The sequence below is a fragment of the Vidua macroura genome, chromosome 11 (genome assembly GCF_024509145.1).
Source record: "Vidua macroura isolate BioBank_ID:100142 chromosome 11, ASM2450914v1, whole genome shotgun sequence".
NCBI classification, from domain to species: domain Eukaryota; kingdom Metazoa; phylum Chordata; class Aves; order Passeriformes; family Viduidae; genus Vidua; species Vidua macroura.
The window spans coordinates 19,912,663-19,935,458 of NC_071581.1; the positions used below are offsets into that span (position 1 = coordinate 19,912,663).

A 22,796-nucleotide genomic window follows, 5' to 3' on the forward strand; every position below is an offset into this window, starting at 1 on the left:
CCTTTTCCCCTCCCTCTCCTTTTCGTTTTTGCTCCACGCCCGTTGTCACAGGGGATGATCCAGGGTTCTCCCCTCTGCCTGGAGAGCATAAATACCACTGGGGAGCTCTGTGAGACTGCACTTGGTCCGAGTTGCTGAGCCGAGACCTTGCACATCTCGCACCTCCTGAGGCTTATTCCATCCTTTTCCCCTCATCCTCCTTTAAATATTTCAGATTCATTAATTTATTTTCCACAAGCAGGCTTGGAGGAGCTGCAGTTACCTGGAGACTTGGAAGTACTCAGCAAGGTAAGTGTAAAGTTCAGTGCTGGCTGCTGAAATGTGGTTTTGGGGGTGGTGGGAGTGCAAGAAATGACTCTTAAGAAGGCACAGTTTTAGTAACTTCTCCAAAAAGTTGCCTGGATGGTACAAAATAACATAATACTGTCTGAGCTTCCCTCATGTGCACCCTGCAGAATTGAATGCAAGATTAACAAGCATTAATCTGGAATGAATGGGAGGAGTTTGCAAGTACAGGAGTGGATTTCTAGGCAAATAGAAAATATCCAAGGGATGCTGTTGCAGTCGCCAGAGCTGTGGGCACATTTGTGTGCTCCAGGCTGCCTGTGCTTGTGCAGTTCTGCTCTCAAGTCCTGTAGGAAAGGAATGCCAGCATCACCACGTGTGGTTCTCCATGTGGTTTTATGTAGAAACTCACCCACTTGGGTTCTGTGGGAGTGGACTGAAATGGAAGATGCAGATGTTTTAACCCACGGCCTTGAAGATACTGAATCTGTGGTGTGTCCAGTGCAATGTGTCACTGTTGTCCTGTGTCTAGGAACTTGTCATCCTCCTTGTCTTTGGAAGCCAACACAATTCTGCAAAGCTTGGGGTGTGTGCATCCCAGGGAAGGAGTTGACCTGGGGTTTAGTGCATCATCTTGTGGCTTTATCCCTGGATTTCTTTGCACAGGTTAAAGTTGATCCCAGGCTAACTCAGGCTAAAAGCTGATTCCAGGCTAACTCATCCTAGATCCCAGGCTAACTCAGGTTAGAAGCTGATCCCAGGCTAACTCAGGTTAGAAGCTGATCCCAGGCTAACTCAGGTTAGAAGCTGATCCCAGGCTAACTCCCCTCTGCTTGGCTGTTCTAAATGCTCTCCTGACATCCTGAGCTAACTTTTCATTTTCCTTCCTTGTCAGCTGGTGCCATGTGTTACTCCACAAGCCCTGGGATGTTTTAGCTGCAAATGTCACCCATAACCCAGGAGCAGGAGCCCACTCATGTGCTTCACCAGGGAGGCAGTCAAAGCTCAGTGTCCCTAAGGAAAAAGGTGACATGGGGACATGAATGCAGGATCAGCCTGCATGTGGCCTTAGCAGTGTCTCTGCCAGGCTTCAGATGTGACCAGCTCTCCTGCTTTCCGTGCAAAGCAGACACCATCCATTAGCTGGGGAAATAGCTTTCTAAAAATAATCTTTCCCTAAGTCCAGTGCTGCACTTTAACTCCCTCAGACCCCAGAAGAAGGCCTCCCATTTCTCCCCACTTTGGACAGGCTTTCCAGCATATTCAGGAGTCCTTTTATGCTGACTCAGTCATTTCTGATGGCTCCCAGATGTTCACCTGGCACCAGTGTCAAGGGCCTGGTGTGTTAAAAGGGAGGTTGTGCTCCTCTTGAACCCTTGAAATCAACAGCAGAGGCTTCCTCAGCTGACTGTCAGCTGATAATTTTCTGTGAATTATGTCAAACCCCAGCTCAAAGGCAATGTGATTTCAGCCTCCCTGGGTGAGGCATTGCCCCAGCCCTGCAGGGCACTGGGACAGGCTGGGCTGGAGCACACGTGTCCGAGTGTTTCTCTGCACCTGGGCATGAGGATACTGAGAGGCAGATGGATGGACATCTGAAATCCATGACAGCTTTCTGAAACGTGAGCACCTTTCAGCTGCTTTCAATTAATCTTGCCAGGGAACTCCCTGCTCCCTGTCCCTCTCTGATCCCTTTATCCTTCCTTGGGATGCTCAGCGCTCCTCACCTCAAGCCGAAGCAGAGCGAGGGACTTGCACACCCCGAAAACAGAAGATTAAGCCCAAGTGACCTAATTTTAAAGAGGTGCTGGTATCCTTTTGCTGGCGAGTGGGACCGAGGGAAGCACATCCCGAGGAATAATGCACCATCTGTTGGGAGGTTTTGGCCGCCTCGCCGAGCCAGACGCGCTGGCTTCGCTGCGGAGCCGTGAGCGGGGCAGCTCCTCTGGCTCTCAGATGCTACAGCTGATTTTTTTCAATCTGCCCTTTCTGAAAGTTCAGTGTTTGCCTTAGATGGGTGGTGGATTTGGGCTCCTGTTTAGCAAAGGGCAGCCGGCCAAACGAGGGGTGCAACGGCTGCCTCTGAGAGCCGGCTGTTCCTGCGGGGAGAGCTGCCGGGGCTAAATGGCCACATTGTCAATGGCCGTGGCAATGCGGCTATTTTTAAACTCTCAGGGAAGTGCCTCAAAGTAGGAATTGTTCCCTGAATTTGGGTCAGACAGTCTACAAAAGCAACTGCTCCTTCTCCCCCACCCCTCTGTAGCCGGGTTAGAAAGTCGGGCTCCCGCCTGGGGGGAAGCGAATGCCGCAAGCAGGGCTGAGAGGAGGATGAGGTTAAAGGAGTGTTTGTCCCCGTGCCACCGAAAGTCCGTCCTGCCTTCCAGGTGTGCCTGGAGCTGGGGACAAGGCGGGTGTGTTCGCCTTGCTCCGCGGAGCAGGAAATGATGAGAAGTTGTTACCTAAACTGAGCAAATTGCATCCTGCATTGTCGTACCAGGCAAAGGCTTAATGCGCCGCCTGGAGAGAGGCTGAGGGCAGCTGGTTTTCATCTGCCTGAACATTCAGTCCAAGAAAAAAGCCTCAAGCAGGGACTCTGTGTCTTTGTGCAGTCAGCCAACGAGTTTTCGGGGGTTCTCAGTGTTCTCAGAGTTTTTTTTTTTTGGGGTCCCTGGCTGTGCAAAGCACCACGTGCTTGCCGCGGTTCTCCTCGGATGCTGCTGTAGTGGGTTGGGGGAGCAGAGGTTTGGGGTTTTGTGCTCAAGTGTAGCTTTTCCAGCTGGGAGTTAGATGGCTCTTCCCTGCTCTGGTTGGCTTCCAACTCCTCTGGTCTCAGAGTGTCCAAATCCCGTGTCATTGGATGAAATTTCTCGAATAATTCCTGCTAATCTGGGGTTGTTTCCTGCCGCTGCAGAGGAATGCTTTCAGCGTGGCTTTCAACAGCGCTGTCAGATCCTCACCTCGTGTTGGACACAGGGATGGGGAAACTTTCTCCCAAAAATTAGCCCTAAGGAGGGAGATCCCCTGCTTGCTCTGTCTGTGCAGATGCCTCTTGCCCCGGATGGATTGGTGCTGCTCCAGGGGCTCTTGGATCCCGCTGGAGAGCAGTGAGTGCTGCACAGCCTCCTGTGAATAGCTGCTGATCCAAATAAAACCAGCCAAGCCGCTCAAGGGTTCTAGGTGGATAAACTGGAGCACGGGGGGTGGAAGTGCTTGGCAATGACAGGTGGAGCAGGAGCACTACGGAGCAAGGGATTAAACGAAGCTGCTCAAAGACCAAAGCCCACTCTCTCGGTGCTGACGGCATCCCAGTGCCTGGGAACACCTAATCTGGCCGGGGGAGGGCGGCTGCTCCTGCTGCTCCATAGCTCACATCCCTGGCGCCGCTCCCGCCCGCCGGGAAGCGTCAGCGAGAGCCCCGGTGCGTCACTGCCAGCGGGGACCGCGGCTGCTCGGCCCCGCCGTGACATTTCCCAAAAACCAGCCGCTCTCACACAGCCCGGCAGCTGCTCTGCTGCAGCCTCAGGAGCAGCTCTCGCTGCTGCCTGACCTCCTCATCCGGCTGGCTGGGGATTTTACTTTCCCTTTTATTCATAAAATAGCGAATCTCGGCTTTAGCAGCTGCTCTTTGGGGGGATGGCTCCAAATGTCCCCCTGTCTGTGAAGGGATGGAGCTGCTGCTGGGCATGGCTGGGTGGCAGCTCCAGCAGGGATGCAGAAGGCATCCTCCTGCATGCCTGGGAAGGGTTCACTCCCAAATCAGCATCAGTGGAATTTCCAGGGGTAATAAACTGAGCCCCCACCCCCTGTGGTGCTGTTCGGGTCTTCCTGTCTTTGGGGTGAGCAATAACTTTAAGCACCACTCTTTTCCAAGCTCAAATCTGGGCTGTGTGACCTCGTTGTTGGGGGACAAATGCACTGAGAGCTCCTGTGGCACTGCTCTGACTGCCTGTTTCTCCCCAAATTCCAGACCTGCACCGAGCCACGGGAGTCCCTGCACAAAAACCCACCATCACCTTCATCTCTGCTTCTGCTGGCAGCATGAGTCCTGCCCTGCCTTGGATCATTCCTCTTGGATGTGTGCTGCTGCTGACAAAGACAGCTGAGTGCTTTATCTTGCCCAACTCGAGTCACCTGGAGAGCATCCTGAGTAAATATCAGGATGGGGAAGCGCACTCCAGGTCCAAGAGAGCCATTCTATTCTCAGACAGACAGGAGATACTGATGCTCCACAATAAATTGAGAGGTCAGGTGTATCCAGTGGCCTCTAACATGGAATACATGGTGAGTCTAGAGCCTGATACATCACTTTATTACTACTTTTATTTTTTTTCCTAACTGTATTTAAATTTTCCTTGCGGTGCGAGAGGTGTGGTGAATTTCCTCTGAAGTAAGTTTCTCTCAAGAGGTTTCCTGAAGCCTTTCATTCCAGAGTGAAGGATGCTTTAGATCAGTGGCCTGTTTTGGTTGGAAAGGGCTGCTGATGGGTCATCCAGTCCATCCTCTGCATAGTTTCAGAACTGGTTCCATTATTCATAAAGCAGCATCTGGCCCAGCCCTGGATGCATCTCCGGTGATGGCAATTCCCCAGCCTGCCTCAGCAGGTTCTTCCATTACCTTCAAGTCATAAAAGCAGCAATTTTCCCCCAGTGTTTAACCCCTGCTCTCCCTGTGAAAGCTTTCAGGCTGTTGTGGGGACACCACAGTCTGCTCAGGGAATCTTCTGGTGGTTTTTGGGTTGCCAACCCAATGCTGGAGGTGGCACCTGCCCTGAGTCACACACTGATCACCTGAGCTTAGCAAGGTGAGCCAAACCTCCACGATGCTCCTGGGAATCTGTACAGGACCACAGGGAAATGGGGCCTGAGGAATGTGACTCCATCTGCAAAGCACTGGAAATACCTGGAAAGGCTTTGGGAGTTCCTGGGTGGATGGGTCAGTGCTGTTGAGTTTTGTAGTTCAGGAAACCAAAATAAAAGTTTGGTCAATGTATCCTCCCACTTCAGAGGGAGAACTTAAAAGCTGGAGGAGTATGAAATACGCCTTTGCCATCAACAATTCACATTAATATTTTTTTTACCTGGTACCTACTTTGAACTATTTTTGCCATGCCATCAAAATATTACAGGGCCACAAAAAAAATGTAGGCAAATAATTACTTTTTGTGTGCCTTTTCCCAGTGTGCAAATATAGTTGTGATCACAACTAGTCTGACTTCAACCTTGCGCTCCTGCTGATGGATCAAATGATGGATGACTTGTTAAGACCATGTTTAAAAGGGTAAAAGAAGAGTACACTATAAAATTGTTTGCCAGCTGTGCTGAAGTGAGGGCTGCAAATGGAAAATCCTGCCTTTTGCGACTGCAGGGAGAAAGGAAAGAGAAGGGAGAAAGAGAAGGAAGGATGGCTGTCCCTAAGTCTGTCCACACTAGCTGGGTTTTGGTCCCTCTTTTGCCAGAAATCCTGTGCCTTTCTAAGAACCGCGGATTGCATCCCTTTCTCAGCCTCTCTCGCGTTATCCTGCAGGGAAGCACTGCCAGAAGAGGCGACTGGATGGATTTCCAGAGGGTAAACACAAAGCATGAGCAAGCCCAAGGTGTTTTGGTTGGCCGTGGGGCTGGCAGAGCCGCCGCTGCCGAGTGCCCACGGCCCGGCCGCTGTTTGCGCTCGCGGCGCGGTTGCACTTCTGTGTTTGCCTTTGCTCTGGGAGCTTTTCTAGTGGTTTTTATGGGTGATCGAGGGCAAATGAAAGGGCCTTATGTGCTCTGAAGAAAGGAGCCGAGTATGAGATGGTGCTGCTTGGAAGGGCTATAATCAGCCTTTCATGTGCTCGTGTTTACCCAGTATGACTTGGAAATGCCATCTATATGCTGAACGGGAATTTCTCTTTAATCCTTTGTCCTGCAGAGGACATTTCTCATTTGGACTCGTTTAAGAGGATGGTCTGTCTTTAGAACCATGGATAAACTTTCCTCTTTCCCTTTGGTGCCTGAGTGGAGCGTCGCTGGAGATGTGCTGGGATAATTTGTGGATGAGTGGGTAGAGCTTGTTCTTGCCCATCAACCTCCAAACGCTCCCTTGTGAAAATCCTTTCTCCCAGCTCCATATCTGATGTATTTAAGTGGTCTAAAAGGGAAATGGGACCTAATATATTCCAGGAAAGGGACATATTTAACTGCTACTGGATGAGCTTCAGTTGTTGGACACTGTTAATAAGAAAGCAAGAGCACAGTGAGTCCTATGACTTATCTGGAGATCAAAAGAATTGTTCTATACATATGGAATAAAGGCAAAGTGGACTGAAAAATGAAGAAAGAAACGGTTTAGCTGCTGGGTCTGTGTAATTAATTGAAAGCTGGCACAGGTATTCAGTGCTAATGAAAAATGAGTGAGCAGGGCACAACTTCCTGACAAAGCTGGGCCAGTTCAAAATTACCTTAACCCCTCTACCAGCTCCATGATTGACACTTCCAGAGTGCATTTGGACTGTTTAACAGAGGTGGATGGGTGCCAAGGCCAAAACAAACTCCTTGTTAACAGTCCCAGAGTAGAAAGGACATAACGGACCCAGAGGAGAAAGGACATAATAGATCTTAAGGCATGGTGACCTTTTAAGATGGCTTAGTCAGATGCTTTCAGCAGTGATGAAAGGCAGAAATCTTTCCTCTTGCGGCGGCCTCAGAGACAGCTGGATAAAGCAAAATTGTTCTCAGTGCAGATTGCTGGAAGGAAAATAGTTTGTTTTCATGAATAAGGTATGCATCCTTCCTCTCAACTGTAGGGTGGTGGCTTTCCCTGTCAGGATGGGATAGTGTTTCTGTGGGGGTTAGCAAAAAGCATCTCCAGACCTCTGCCAGGACATGTCAGTCCTGGAGTTTGATGCCACTTTTAGAAGGAAGCTGCCAGTATTGCAGGAAGTCTGAGCTGGGGAGGAAAATGAGCGAGTAACCTGATCACTGCAATTCAGGTGTCTGGCTTTGGGCTTGCAGGCTCCTTGGGCTGAGGGAGCAGACTCCTTGTGGGATGCATTATTAAATCTGGACCTACAAGCTGTGGTGTGGTGTGTGTATGCCATGCATATATTTTATATATGCACTGTCTATTCCACTTTGAAAGGCCATTAAAAATTTGCAGGAGTAAAGAAAAGAGAGTCCGTGTGCTAACCCACTTGGAATCACACACACCCAAAAAATTTTCAACCTCTGCTTCTGAAGGAAGCTGAGCACAGGCTTGTTGCTCCTCTGGCTTCAGTCATCTTCCTAGATACTGCTTTGAATATTGGCTTAAAGAATTCTTGCTGGGAAAGTCTGAAATCTCTTTTTCCCCCCCTATGTTTATTGCTGTGAAATAATTCCAGCCTCCTGACCGCATTCGCGTCTGAGAAGCAAGAGGCAAATAACTGCTCTAATTTAGATGGGATAGATTTGCAATCTGATGCCTGCAGAAACGAGCTTCTCTCCTCGTGCAGCAAACAGCCGTGCAGGGATGGAGCTCCTTCCCAATTACCTGTTAAGTGTCTTTTGTCCCAGTTCATTTATTTTATCCACAGGCATCAAAGGGAGATACAACGCGTAGGCTTGCATTAATTCCCATTTAATAGCTCATTGCTCAGGACGTCTCTGCATTAAATTAGGAGATTTGGAACATCTCCACCTCCGGGGCTGCAGGGAATAAAGCTGGGTAGGAAGTCTGAGGAGCTCGGAGTGCAGAACATCTTGGGAGAGTTTCTGTGGCTTTTGTGCTGGATGGGAGGGCAGCTGTGGCCGGTCGCTGCTGAGCCCACAAAGTGGGAAACCACTAAAAGCTGTGTCTGGGCACTGCTGCAAGAGGCTGCCTGAGCAGAGGGTTGGAGATGTGTGGTGGGTCTGATCCCATCACTTCCAAGGAGCTGGAGGGCTGAGAAGGAAAATGGTTTTGCTCCCTGTGTCAGAGCTGTGTCCACACGGGGCTTTGCAGACAGAATTTGCTTGGTCACTGCTCAGTCCAAAGCTGAGCTGGTGAGCTGGGGGCAGCTCTGGGATGCTGCTGGACTCTGGGTTGCTGGGAGTGCTTCATGATAAGCTGTTCTGGGAGGCCTGGGCTGTGAGCTCAGCGAGATGAGGTCATGTTTCCCTCACTGAGGTAGTGGAGACAAACCAAGTTCCAGGAGACACTGCATTTTCCTGTTGTGTTATCCAGGGATGCACAGTCCTTCCCCATTCCAGCTAGAACTGCCCCAGGCTGTGTGCAGATATGCTCAGAATGATCACTGGGTGGTTTGTAAATGCGTTTGAGAGCCTGGATGCCCTGCAGCCCTCCAGGCTCTGACAGGTCCTTTGAAATGTTTGAGACCAGAAGTTGCCTTTCTTCTGGAGGAGACAGGACTTGGAAAGAGCAGCTGGTTGTGATGGTAAATGTCCAAAGAGGACAGTCTCGTGCTGGCATGTGGATGGGCTGGATACACATTACAAGACCTCTCTTCTCTTTGGTTTTATTTGTAGGAATGTGCGGTAATATTTTAATCCCAACGAATTATCCTCTGAGGGCTGCTCTGAATAGAGCAGCTGTCAGTAATTACACAATGAATTCAGGGCACTGGCTGCTGGGCCCAGCGAGTCTGGCCTTTAGAACAAATACTCTCCTGGGCAGCAGAGCCAGCAGAGCTGCTTTCCTGTTTGCCTTTGTGTCATGTTGGAGCTCTCCTTTGGCTCACAACTGTGTGATATTCGATGAGAAGTGATCTCACCCCAGCATCCTGCCCTCAGTGGGAGCAGAAGTGGGATTTGTCACTTCTAACGTGATGCCTGTTTCAGTGAGAGTGGAAAAAGCTTAAAAAACCCTGGGACATTGCCACCTCTGCTGTATTTGACTGGATCCACTGGTGGACTCTCATTTATTCTGGAGGGAGAAGGAGACTGAGAGCCTCAGGCTCCTTGATTAAGAGGTTGGATCAAAGACTTCCAGCTGTGTAGTGGTGGAGGTAGTGGAGCTCTCCACTCCAACAGCTCTCCACTGCTGGAGCTCCCCTTGGTGGGAAAGCCTGGAGATATCCCAGCAGTAAGGACAATGGATGAAAAATCATCCTGAAATGCATCAAAGCACTGAGTGTATGTCAGAACTCTTGCAGGACTCAGAAATATGTGTCATGTTGGGCATCATGAGATCTCAGGAATATGTGTCACGTTGGAGATCATGGGATCGCCAGCCTTGAATTTTAATTTTTAATTTTTTAGAACATATTAGAACAACAACTGCCAAGAATATCTTGTGGTTTAGGGTGGATGGTCTGGATGTGTTCCTCAGGTCTTCCCACGTGGGTTTGTGTGTTTTCTGATGAACTGAGTGAAGCATTTCCTCAGAAGCATGGCATCAGCTGGGGAAAATCATAGACCCTTTGGTGCCCTGGACTTTCATGGCAGGGGAACATGTTGAGAAATGTGATTTTAGCAGAGAAACATGGTGGCTTCACCAGGCCAGAAATAGTGGGGGTGGTCTGTACCTTAGTCTTTCTCCACTAACTGCTGTTGGTTTAATCTCCTGATCTAGCGAGTCTGAGAGGAAAAACTGACCTGTTCTTTTCTCTCCCCACACCCTGAAGACCTGGGATGAGGAGCTGGAACGGTCAGCACACGCTTGGGCTCAGCAGTGCATCTGGGACCATGGGCCCAGTGACCTCATCAGGTCAATTGGGCAGAACCTGGCAGTTCACTGGGGCAGGTAAGGCTTGGGGTGCTACAGGATCATTGCAAAGGGTGATTTATGGGTCCCTCTTTAGAGAGAGCTGGAAAGATTTGCTCTGGTGCTTGGTGGAGCACTGGGGAGATGGGAGAAAAGCTGGGGGTCGTTAATTGTGGTGGCTACAGTGGGATGGTTGTTGTGGTAATGCCTGTAGCCACCTTCCACTGAGACCTCCCAGGAAACCTGCCCTGATTTGGGCTCCTCCATCCGTCTGGATCTCGGGGTAGCACCTCTGGAACACACTTAAAGTCACTCCTTCTCCTTGAGGAGAGCAGGTACAGAAGTCTGAACCCTCCTAAATGTGCTGTTTCGGGGAGGGGGGTGGGTTCTGGCATCAGGCAGCTGAAGGAGCAATGTCTGGATTCAGCTCAGAATTTGTGTCTGGATTCAGTTCAGAATTTAATTATCTCTTGCTGTGTTTTCCATAAATATTTATCTGGCTCCTGATTTTTCTTTACTGAAAACACTTTGTAGGTTTTTTTTTTTTCAATTCCTGGGACAAGTTGTTAAACTAGAGTCATTAACCAAGTTAGGAAAGCTGACATGAAGGCTTCCAAAGGGATTTTCCTTTCCATCTCAAGATGAAATTTGTTTATTGTTAAGCCCCTGTTTTTAAGCTTGTTATAGGTTAAACCTGCTTTGCACAGCAAACATTTTGTACTTGCTCAGAAGCCCTGAGCTTTTTTCCCCCATTTCCTGGGTGGAAGTCTGGTTATCTTTGTTGTAAATCAGGTAGAACTTGGTAGAAAACAAAGGAAATTTGCTGGTGTGAAATCAGCCGGATGTAAAAATTGGGCCTATTTTAATGTTTGGAAGGTAGAATGATTAATTCATTGGAAACAAAATCAAAAGATCCTGCTGTTCTTGGCTGTCCTACAAGTGCTCGGGATGGCCATGGGTTCCTGATGGAGGAAGATCCAATCTTGCTCCCTTTGCAGTCCCTGAGAGGAAAGAAAAATCAGATTTAGCTCAGCTTTTTCAGGAACGGGCCATAACTTGATTGCCTCCATTTCCTCTCCTGTAAAATAGGATTCGGAAAGTATTTGCTTCATGACATCATGAGATGGATGTTTTTAAAATACTTCTAATGAGTGATTTTTAATGAAAAGTTGGCTGAAAGGATAAGCTCCAGTTGGTAATGATATCATTTGGATTTCTGGCAGCTCGCTTCGTGTGAGCTGTTGAAAGCAGTCAAAAAGCAGTGGGTTTGGTACAGTTTGCAGATCACTCTGTTTGCTCACTGTGTGTGAAGTGTGTATGAGTTTCTACAGGTAGTTTTGACACGATTTGTGCCCCCCCAGACAGCACAAGCAGCATCAGCACTGCCTCAGATCGGGGTATCTGAGGCAGCACAGGGTGCAGGGGGAAATTGCTGCCAAAAAAAAGGTAGGACAGGAGTGCAGCGCACCAACTATTCCACAGCAGCTCCTGGTGGGATGTGAGTGAGGAAAAGCCCACTCACTTTCAAAGGTCTTACAGTTTGGCTGTGAGTTAACTTCCAGATTTAGCAAATTGCCCCGTGGTAAAATAGGTACATGATGGCTTTTGGTTTAAGATGTTTGGCAAAGCCTAACTTCTGTTTACTTTCAAAACACAACTTTCTGCCAAACTAGAAGTTATTTTGTAGTTGAGTGGAAAAGTGAGAGGGCTTTTCAGGTCAGCAGCACTTGAGGATCATGTCAAACCCATAAATAATACAGAGTCAGGTCAGGCTGTGAATCTGAGGGGAAAAATCATAGAAACACACAACGGTTTGGGTTAGAAGGGACCTCAAAATCTTTCCAGTTCCAACTACCCTGCCATGGGCAGGGACACATTTCATTGTCCCAGGTTGCTCCAAGCCCTGTCCAGCCTGGCCTTGGACACTTCCAGGGATCCAAGGGCAGCCACAGCTTCTCTGGGCACCTGTGCCAGGACCTCCCCACCCTCACAGGGAGGAATTCCTTCCCAAATCCCATCTAACCCTTCATCTTTAACATTTAAAAAAATATTTTTCTTTTTTTTTTTCTTTTTTTTTTTTTAATTTTTTATTTTTTTATTTTGAGAACTTCTACCAGAACATCCTGATTCCAGCTGCCTTTTCCCCCCTCAGGTATCGATCTCCAGCGTTCCACGTCCAGTCCTGGTACGATGAAGTGAAAGATTACACGTTCCCATACCCCCACGAGTGCAACCCGTGGTGCCCAGAGAGGTGTACAGGTGCCATGTGCACACATTACACCCAGGTAAAGAACCCCAAGGGGTCTGTACCCACACTCCCCACACCCCCCCTCCCATGTCTGGGTCGGGGTAATTTGTTTATTTGCAATAACTACATTTCCCTTACAGATAGTCTGGGCCACGACCAACAGGATTGGCTGTGCTGTGAATGTCTGCAAGCAGATGAATGTGTGGGGAGAGATCTGGGAGAACGCCGTCTACCTGGTCTGCAACTACTCCCCCAAGTAAGGCAGAGCAGCTGGGCTCTCTCCAGCTCTCCCAAAACTGGCAGCTTGCTTAACTAGCTCTGGGGAAGAGATTTCAGGCAGTCTAGACTGGTGGTTGTGGCTTTAAATTTTTTCTTTAGACAGCAGCACAGGGCTGGTTCAAAACTACAGAGCGCTGCCTGGAAAACTGAATGAGAGGCTGGGGCCAGGCTGGAGCTTTGATGTTCCTGCCACGGGAAGGGAAAGGAGGAGCAGGAGATGGCCAGGATGGAGCTGGCGTGTGCTGCTGAGCAAGGCTTGCTCTCTGCTGTCAGAGGGTGGGAAGGGATGGGGTGGTGGTGAACGCCAAAAAAACCCTGAAATAACTGCAGCAGTCAAGATTTCACTAGCTCGACGGTTTGATTAAATTTCAAAATGAAAATCATATTTCTTGCCTACTACATCCAGGAGAAGTTTACTACCTGGCAATGGCAGTTAAGATTTTCTGGTTTAATGGCTAATAGGAGAAACATTCCCACTCCAAGCCCTTGGCGGTTTAAAACTTCAAAACAAAATAAAATAGGGAAATAGCTCTATGCAAACGGAGTGGCTTGGGGAGCACCTGACTTCAGGGTGCAGAATAATGCAAAGGAAAAAGAAGTGTGGGGCTGCAGCTGTCGTGTCCCAGGCAGAGCTCTCTGGGTGGGTTCTCTAAGCCCCTCTCCCCACGTCAGATGAGCACATTTTGCTCCTGGTTTGGGGGGATTTAACAACCTGTTCCTCCTGAGGAATAACAGCATCTCCCACAGAGCCCCCACAGCAGGCTGGGAGATTTACACGTCATCCATTCAGAGCTGCTGGATGGAAAAATACTCTATTTCTGCAGTTTCTGCTTAATCTTTTCTCTCTGGCATCGGTGCACATTGTCCTCATGTAGCCTTATAGGTGGAGACAGCTGAAAGAGCATAACCCAGGAGTTTATAGCCACAGCTTAACTCCGGCTCCTTCAACCTCCTCATCCCCTAAAACTTGCAGGAGAGAGTGCCAAAATGGGCTGTTGTTTCTGGGGAGTTTCTTCAGCAAAATGCAGTAATCCATTGATTTATTTCTGTTTACACAAGACCCTGGTGTTTGTATTGGAATGTAATATAAAAGTGATATGGCACACGATTTAAGCAAACCCCTTAAAAATGTCATTTTAGAGATGGAACGAGGAGCAGCATCTTTCCTACACGGCTGGTTGTTTAGTCTTTATTTAGTTGCTCTAGGTCAGGATGATGTTTCTGGGTTTGGAGGCTCGGAAGGGTATTTGTGTGTCTGATGGGTGCTCATTTCTCCTGTGCTCCCAGGGGCAACTGGATCGGAGAAGCTCCGTACAAGACCGGCCGTCCCTGCTCCGAGTGCCCGCCGAGCTACGGGGGGAGCTGCCAGAACAACCTCTGCTACAAAGGTACCTGCTGGGGGCTTGGGGCACCTCTGGGGCGGGGGACAAGGCTGGAGCAAACGTGTGGAAGCTTCTAATTGGAGCCAGCCACAGCTTCATGGCCCTTTTAATTAGCCCTCCTCAATATCCCGGCGTCGGGACACGTGGGAAATCGTCAGCCACTGAAAGCAAGAGTCCCTGAGCTGCTGAAAGCCTGGAGCTGGAATTCGGCACGTTTTCCTGGGGAAAACAGAGAGCTTGGATGGGGAGAAGCAGCTCTGAGCTTCCATGGGTTTGGCCCAGGAGCTGCAGGGGGTTCTGAGCGCCGGCAGGCTGCGGGCAGGAGTGATCCCATCCTGGCGGGGTTTTTTGGGGAAGGGAATGTTTTCCAGTGCCTGGCAGAGGCATTGTAGGTGGGCAGAGCTTGGCTGCCTGCCCTGCTCCTTCGGGGGGAGCCTTTGCCTCCCTCCCCACCTTTCAGGGTGGGGGATTCAAGGAATGGTTTTCAGGGATGCAAAATGAACGTAGCCACTTGCGTCCCTTGGAGGAGAGGAGGGGGATCCTGAAGGGTTTTTCCTGACCTGTGGAGTGTTTTTGGAAGAGAGGCCAATAGGATAAAACATATTATTAGGATGAGCCCTCCAGTGCAGCAGGGCTACCCCCAGCATCCAGGATCTCCCGGGGTCATTTCTCTCCTCCTTCCCAGAGAGCTGGGCTCTTTGAAAACAGGGAGATTCCCTGGAGACTTGCCCAGGGTGCAGAGGCTTATTTTGCTGCCACCATGCATTTCTTGTTTTTTATCTTGTGGGGTTTGAAGGAGGACCCCAGGGTGCAGGTGGGCTGCAGCAGGGAGAAGGAAGGGGATGCCCTGATGGAATATGAGCCCTTCAGCAAATTTGTGTTTTCCGCCAGATGGAAGAGCTCAGTGGGAAACAGAGGAAGGAATATCAGCTCCTTTTTTTCACTAATTTGTGGGGATCCCTTCAAATCTTCATTGTGAGATGCTGTAAATGCTGCTTCATGTGCAGAGGAGCAGGAGAGGAGTGTCCTGGCAGTAGCCCTGTGCTGCCTCCAATGGGCATTTTTGATCTCCCAGCTGTTTAAAAGGAGATCCTTCTCCAACTAAATCATCCCCACAAAACACGAACCTGTGATAATTTTGAATCCCCTCTTCTACCAAGATCACCGTTATGAAGATCCCATCGTTGCTGAGACAGATGAGACCAACGAGGTGGAGATTCCACAGGTGGCGGAGCAGAAGCCGCTGCAGTTCCACCTTCCAGAAAACAAACCCAGCAAAAGCATCAAGCCCAAGAAAATCACCCCAGAATCCTACATGAGTAAGACACAGCCTTTCTTTTTTTCAGCTCCTATGGGATTTGAAGCACCTCTGCGGGAAAAGGTGTGGGAAGTGATGAGGAGGCTCAGGGATAAAGAAACTGGGAGGATGTTTGAGTGGAGGAAAGGTGATCTGTGTGGAAATTCACTGTGTGAAAATTTCAGTTGGGCAGAAAGCTGCTAGAAGTGGTGAGCAAAGCTCTCAAAAACAGCCTGTACCCTCTGCACACCAATCTGCAAAAGTTCTGTGCTTGTTTCAGTCACTTCATAGAATCCCACAATGGTTTGGTTTGGTTTGGTTTGGTTTGGTTTGGTTTGGTTTGGTTTGGTTTGGAAGGGACCTCAATGCTCATCCAGTCCCATCCCCTGCCATGGCAGGGACACCTTCCACTGTCCCAGGTTGCTCCAAGCCCTGTCCAACCTGGCCTTGGATACCCCCAGGGATCCAGGGGCAGCCACAGCTGCTCTGGGCACCTGTGCCAGGGCCTGTCCACCCTGCCAGGGAGGAATTCCTAATTCCCAAAATCCCATCTAAATCCACTCTCTGGCAGTGGGAGCCACTCCCTGTGTCCTGTCCCTCCATGCCTTGTCCCCAGTCCCTCTCCAGCTCTCCTGGATCCCCTTTAGGCCCTGCAAGGGGCTCTGAGCTCTCCCTGGAGCCTTCTTCTCTCCAGCTGAGCACCCCCAGCTCTCCCAGCCTGCCTCCAGCTCTCAGAGCATCTCTGTGACCTCCTCTGACTGACTCCAGCAGTCCATGTCCTCCTTATCTCAATTCAATATCAATGTACCAAAAGTCCCCTCAATCAGTAATAAATTTAGGAAATACTGGTTTTATTTCTCCTTTAAAAAGCTCTATACTCAGCACTTACCCTTCTTCACAACTTTTCTAGGGTTTATGGTTTATTTCCTCTTTATTTCTTGCTCAGGAATATTTCTGAAGTTATTTGTGGAGCTGCTGGTACTTCCTGAGTTGTTTTCCAACCGCTGTTAATTAAAAGACACTTATTGAGAAAACAAGGTGGGGCAAGCCAGCGGGTCCTTTTCAAGTTTATCTGCCAGCATCTGGAGAGTCTGTAATTAAAAGGAGAATGAGAGCTCTGCCTGCAGACCTTGGGCTGTAAATCAAAGCCTTCAGCTGTCAGCTGCATCCTCCTTGCTAATATTCCAAAGACACCTGTCTCAGGTGAAGGGCTAAAGAGGCACCAACTGCTCCAGGCTGGATAAAATCAGATTTTATCTTGCTGCACCAAAGACCTCCAGGAAAGATGTGTGGAGGTTGCTCATTTCTTTAGCTCAAGAGCAGGCTGAGCAATTTCCTTTTTAAAAAATGTATTTATTTGATTTTTTTTTTTCTCCCCAGCACAAGTCATTACCTGTGAAACCAAGATGAGAGACAAGTGCAGAGGCTCAACGTGCAACAGGTAGGATTTTGTTGATACTTCTTGGAGTGCTGAGGGAAAAAGCAAATAAATATTTACTTTTTGTTACTCAATATTTTTAATAAATATTTATGTTTTATCGCTAAATATTATTCAGTTCTTGCAAATGCAGGATAGGCTGCGCTATATATTTTTTGTAACTCTCTAGGTATATCTCTTTGGGAAAAGCCCCAAAGCCCAACAAAAAATCCCCTAAATTTCTCTTAATTCAAGCCTTCAGCCAAGCCTGGCAATAAGGTGATTTGGATGATTTTATTCAGCCATGATGACCCACAGTTTCAGATGTCCAAAATAATTTAATACATTTCAGCAGAGTCATTTTTCGAGCCTTTTTCATGCATTCCACTGCTGTCCAAGCCAGACCAATAATTAATGACTTGTCCCTCCCAGCCTGTCAAGAACTTCTGGTTAAGGTTTCTGCAGAGAACAGGACAGTTTATCACTTGGAGAAAAACCAAATCCACAGAACCTAAATATTGGTCGGGCTCTTAAGGAGGGTGGAGCAACTGTTTTAAAAAAGTAGCTATTTTGCAATCTTGTTTTTAAAACAGGAGAACTACGTGAAATGAATGGAATGACTATTAAATGAAATAGAGTCAAAGTCTGTTTTTCTTGAATTGTTTTTCGCCACCCTCAAAGATAAATATCTTTACTAGGTATTTGTGCCCAGCTGGCTGCTTGTACAGTAAAGGAAAGATCTTTGGAACATTTTATTACGAAAGTGTAAGTACCTTTTAATAGCTCCTGGATGTAATTTGTGGGAGTCAGTGGGAATGACAGAAATGGGAAATGCCAGCCATTCTGGTGTAATTTGGCTTTTCATGTTCCCCGGTTGTGGTGCTGTAAAATGGTGCTAATAAAGGTTATCTGTATTTTCCTCATCTTGGTGTTGAAAAAAGGGACAGACTCTGGGAAGGCAAAGTGGTTCCAGACGTGATTTTGTCAGGAATTAATGTGGACACCCATGGAAAAAGAGGGATGAGCACCAGTAGGCAGCTCCTACAAAGATCTCTTTGCTCCTGCGGGCAGCTGTCACCTGAATAGAAACTTTATATAAGAAAACACTGCTAAATTTCGTAAACAAATAATATTTTGGGCTGATTTGTTTGATCTTAAATCAGTAAGATAATTTATAAATAAATCATGACACCATTTTCCCATCAAAACTACTTCTTGGGGTGAAGGAATTTGGAAGATAAAAAGGTTTTTTTGGGTGAAATCAGGTTTTCTTTCCCTGTTCCAACTGTTGGTGCGTGACTGCATCACCCCTGATGTGTCTTTGCCCTGGAAATTCTGTGATTGCAGACACCCAACCCCTCCAAGTGGCGTCAGCAGAAATATTTTGGGTTTGAATATTTTGTTGAGAACTGGAAATATTTCAGACTGGTCTCTCACTTCCAACACTGCTTTTCCTCTAAATTGTATTTAAATGTATGGTTTTGTTATTGAAAAAAAAAAAAAAAAAGCTTGCCATTCAACCAGGCAGTGCTTAAAATAATAGTAATAAAAGAATCTGTATTGGGAGAGGAAGATTTAACAACCAGATTCCAAAGGAGTGTACTCAGCTTATTTTCCACTTGGTGCTCTGGTGGTGGTTTCATTTCTTCTCTGTTTTTCACGTAGCAGTTGGGCAGCGTTGCTCTGTGAGTGAGATTTATCTGATTTATTCCACACCCCATCCATTTATCTCTCGCCAGTCCTCCAGCATATGTCGTGCTGCAATCCACTATGGAATCCTGGACAACAAAGGAGGGCTGGTGGATATCACGAGGAAAGGGAGGACACCTGCTTTTGTGAAGTCCACCAGGAACGGTGTGGAGTCATTCAGGTACTGCCTTCACCAAAAACTGTTGGTATCAGCTTTAAATGCAAGCAGATGTTTGGTCATCTTTGTTGCTCTCGTGTAGACACAGTGGTCCAAATAATTCTACTCTGCTTATGTTTTTTTAATAGTTTTTTTTTTTTCTTTTTTGTTTGCTTGTTTTGCAGGAAAAGTAAACCTTCAAACGCGTTCATGGTTTCCAAAGTCACAAGTAAGTTTTTTAAATGTTGAGGGGAAAATATATTGTTGCTGGGGTTTTATGGGGTACTTGAAAACATCATTCTTTTCAGGGCTCTTTCTCATTTTCAGTGGTTGTGTCAAATGGCTCTGTGGCACAAGCAAACCCTGGAGAGGTGGTCTAGGGTGATCAGAACCTTAGAGTGACTGCCCACCCACCCTGGGCAGTTCCACCACCACCCACCTCATTTTCCTGGGGGCATCTAAGAGGAAGGTAGAGAAATAGGTGAAAATGGGCCAAATTCCAGCAGCATCTCCTGCTGATGGATCATGGTGGGGTCCAGACTTCAGCTGCTGATAGTGAAGGGATGGAAGTTGAGCCATCCATCTCTGAGAGGCTCAGTCAAGTGTCAACACTTACAAAAACTGAAAAAAAAAAAAGTGGCTAATGTCCTAGTGCAGTAATGTAATGAAAAACACAATGCATGTGACATTAGTTTTTAACACTGAGTCATCACATTTCTGATGGGCATACAAATAAACACCGCTCTACTTTTTAAACAATTCCCATTTTCTGAATATCTTTGAAAAAATCCTCCAACACAGAATCGTCCTTTTGATTAGATCCACTTGAGCCCCTTCCAGGGAGAACTGTAGGTGTCAGGTTATTTGGGCTCCACATCTGGAGCTGTAGCAAACCCACGTGTCGTGGATCAAAAGCTTGTCTCTTTTGAAAGCTGTGACTGTTTTAAGGCCACACTGTAGTGTGGTTGTGGGATTCCTGCTGGAGAGCTGGCCAGCCCCGTCCTGGGATCCTGCTGCTGGAGCAGCTTTCCTCCTGGTGCTCTCAGGGTCTCACCAAATGCATTGTGTGGCCCTGACTTGTGTTTTCTGCAGCAGCCTGAGCTTTTGGGTCTAATAATTTGCCTTTCCACATTTATCTTGGCAGCACAGACTCTGGATTGTTACACCACAGTAGCTGAACTGTGCCACTTCAAAAAGCCAGCGAGCCACTGCCCGAGGTAACACAAATCTGCTGGGTTTAAAACATCTGTCCTAAGGGAGGGGCAGCTTAACAGAGGCGCTGAGGCCCCTGAATTTGAGGGCTGGTGGGAGAAGAGCTGATCATACTGGTTGAACTGGAGGAGGGAGTTGGGAATGGCATGTTTCCCCCTGCCACCATGCTTCTCTTGGCACCACTGTAGAAAATTCACTTTGTGTTTTTGGATGGCTTCAGTTACATATCAGCCAGGCTGCACAATCCTGTCCCAGCACACTCTCACGTGTGAGCGTGCAACTGCACACTCTTTGTCTTTTTGCTTCTGCATTTGCTGGGTTTTGGATGTGGTTTTCCTTTCCACCTTAAAACATAGAAGAAGTTTGTTCTGGAAACTGTGCAAGAGTAAGTGACAGGGCAGGGAGGCACAAACACATGCAGAGATTTATGTGCACAGAATTGAGCAAAAATACAGACCATTGAAAGGGTCATAAAAGCCCAATCCCTCTTCTACTGGTCCAAACCCCTCTATTTGCAGTTCTGCAGCAACAACCAAATGTCATCTGAGGGGAACAAATAATCAAATTCACTGTTGCCACCTGCAGACCAGATGCAGGCACTTGAAATCTCCCAGGAATGCAGCTCACCTTCCTGTCCAGCCCTGCTCTGGAGAATAAATCTGAATACATTGTTTTCTAGGATTTACTGCCCAGCCCACTGCAAGGACGAGCCTTCGTACTGGGCGCCGGTGTTCGGCACCAACGTTTACGCGGACGTGAGTACAGACCTCTCCCTGCCTGTCCTGACTGTCCTGCCCCAGAGCTGGGCTCACTCTGGCGTTTAGAGAGAAATTCAAACTCTCGTGTGGTTATTCCACGTGGGGATGGGCAAAAGGGGGTGAAAGATGGGGTCAATAGGGCTTGGGGAGCCCTTTTGATCTCCAGCACTGATTTAATCTGAAGGACTTGGATGTGTCACTCCACAACTCCTTGAGTTGTGGCCACTGGGTTTGGTGAGCCCTTCTACTCTCCAGCACTGACTCCTTCCTAGAGATTTGGTTGTGTCCCTTAATATCCCCAAGCCTTTGGGCTCTGGCTGTGAAATCATGGTTGCACTTGTTTACCTTTGTAAAGCATTTTGGGATTTATAGATGAGCACCAAAGGGCTTTTATTCCATCCTATCACACAACAGAGTTGACAGAAAAAAACCTCTCTCCCTTGTCCTCCTCTTTCTGGAAGATGAACAGCTTCTGAGCAGCCAGGACAGAGCTCAGAGCAGTGGAAAGATAGAAAGAAAGAAAATGTGTGAGCTGGTTTTATGGGTTTGTTTTTCTGAGCTTTGCTCAAGGGGATGAGCAGAGACTTGATGCTAAAACTAGGCAGAGTAATTTTCTTGAAATCTCTTAGTATTAGGCCTCTAAAAACTGTGTCTCAATGCTTTTCCATTTGTGGATGTCTGGTTATTTCAGTTTTTTTCCTCATTTTCTGTTTTCCATTGGGGGCTGTGTTCAGGAATGCCAGCTCCCTGGCTGCCCTGTAGCCTGTAGCATCGTGGTTTTGAAAGCCTGGGGAAAGCAGTTAGCAGATTGTGGACCCCCGCCTTCAGGTCACCCTGGAGCTTTGCAGACTGCTGAGGAAAATCCATCCTGCAGGAATCATACAGTAATTTGGAGAACCAATTTTGAAAGCAATTTAAAAAACAAAACAAAAACCCACACGATTTTTAATTTTGCTCAAGACCTTTTTTTTTTTTTTTTTGAAGGTAGAGCTGCACAAACAGGTTATCCTGGACTAGCTCACAGGCAAATCCATGGGGCAGCTGCCTCCCTGCAGTACCTGCCTCCTGCATGCTCCCACCTGCAGGAAATGGGAAATAGTTTTCTCTTTTTTACAGAGGACAAACCTCCCTCAGATCACCCCTGAACAGGGCCTGTGATTACAAAGGAATTAGGTGAGGAGCAGCATCCCAGGCTGGCGCTGCACTGACGCAAAAGGATTAGTGTCCTTCAATGAACCCATTTCCTCCTGTCCCTCCTGGGTATTGTTTCATAAAAGGGGGCATGGATGGTGGCTTGGGAGAAAAACAGAAAGCAGTAATAATACAAAAGCATTTGGCCACTTCCTCGAGGGTTTGGTTAACCTTTTTTTTTGGACTACTGTGCTAGCAGGGCGATGTGGAGGTGCCAGGAAAGCGTGGAGGTTGGTGGCAAAGCAGGTGAAACAAAGAGTCTGAGGTGACTCTGAGTGGCACTGCAAAGGGAGAGGTGGGGATGCTGGGAATGCTCAGAATGGGAAGGTGAGAAGAGAAATAACCACACCATGCAAGGAGAACCTGGGGAAATGCTTCTCCCAGGGAGAAAGGCCTGTGCAGGGTGCTGGGAATTAACCCAAGCCCACTGCTGAGGAATAATTAAAGCAAGCAATGAGCTGGATGAGATAAATGCTGGTCTTCTGGGAGGGCTTTGGGAAGCCAACTTCATGTCTAGTGTGGCACCTTCATGGCCCTAGGGGCACCTGGGCTCCAAATGAGTCTTCTTAAATAAGCTGTCTAAAAGACAATGAAGCATTTAGCTCGATTTCCAGTCTGCACTTTGCTTTAAAAAGCAGTTCAGGGAATTGTTCGTGGGGAAATTAGTAAGACTGTGGAACAGGGATGTAGAAGAGACTTGAATTTTGGGGTAAATGAATAAAATGCAAGAAATATGCGATGGTAAAAGTGGACAGGCCTGGTTCTGGGATGATCACAGAGCCATGGAACTGTTTGGGTTGGAAGGGACTTCAAAGCTCACCTGGTTCCACCCCCTGCCATGGGCAGGGACATTTTCCATAGACTGGGGTGCTCCAAGCCCTGTCCAACCCGGCCTTGATGCTGGAGCTGTGGGAACAGCCAGGGATCTTTATGAAGGTTGTAAAAGAGCTTTTGACTTCCATGAGACTCTGTCATTTGTCACTCTGCCTGGCTCCTGGTGTGACATAATCCTGCAGGGGAAACCCATGCCCATCCCTGCCCAGGAAAGAGAGCAACTTCCCCACTTTTGAGATAAGGTTTTACCCACAGCTGTGCAGTGATTGCTTGGAGGATGGATGGATGGATGGATGGATGGATGGATGGATGGATGGATGGATGGATGGATGGATGGCCTGCACAGAGGCAGGAGTTTGTCACCAGAGCAAACTGAGTTGGGAGTCAGCTCCC

General features: G+C 47.9%; 1 protein-coding gene across 1 annotated transcript in view; it reads left to right on the plus strand.

Moving 5' to 3' along the window:
• The first annotated feature begins 118 nt into the window (after window positions 1-118).
• The window catches only part of CRISPLD2 (cysteine rich secretory protein LCCL domain containing 2), a 30,490-nt gene continuing 7,812 nt past the window's right edge, over window positions 119-22,796 (plus strand). The window contains exons 1-13 of the mRNA XM_053987556.1: window positions 119-288; window positions 4,253-4,566; window positions 9,860-9,978; window positions 12,092-12,224; window positions 12,328-12,443; window positions 13,754-13,854; window positions 15,009-15,167; window positions 16,526-16,586; window positions 17,261-17,327; window positions 18,302-18,432; window positions 18,594-18,637; window positions 19,553-19,625; window positions 20,300-20,375. Of these exons, the coding sequence (XP_053843531.1) occupies window positions 4,324-4,566; window positions 9,860-9,978; window positions 12,092-12,224; window positions 12,328-12,443; window positions 13,754-13,854; window positions 15,009-15,167; window positions 16,526-16,586; window positions 17,261-17,327; window positions 18,302-18,432; window positions 18,594-18,637; window positions 19,553-19,625; window positions 20,300-20,375 (1,323 nt within the window). The 5' untranslated portion in view covers window positions 119-288; window positions 4,253-4,323. The remainder of the gene's footprint in view (window positions 289-4,252; window positions 4,567-9,859; window positions 9,979-12,091; window positions 12,225-12,327; window positions 12,444-13,753; window positions 13,855-15,008; window positions 15,168-16,525; window positions 16,587-17,260; window positions 17,328-18,301; window positions 18,433-18,593; window positions 18,638-19,552; window positions 19,626-20,299; window positions 20,376-22,796) is intronic.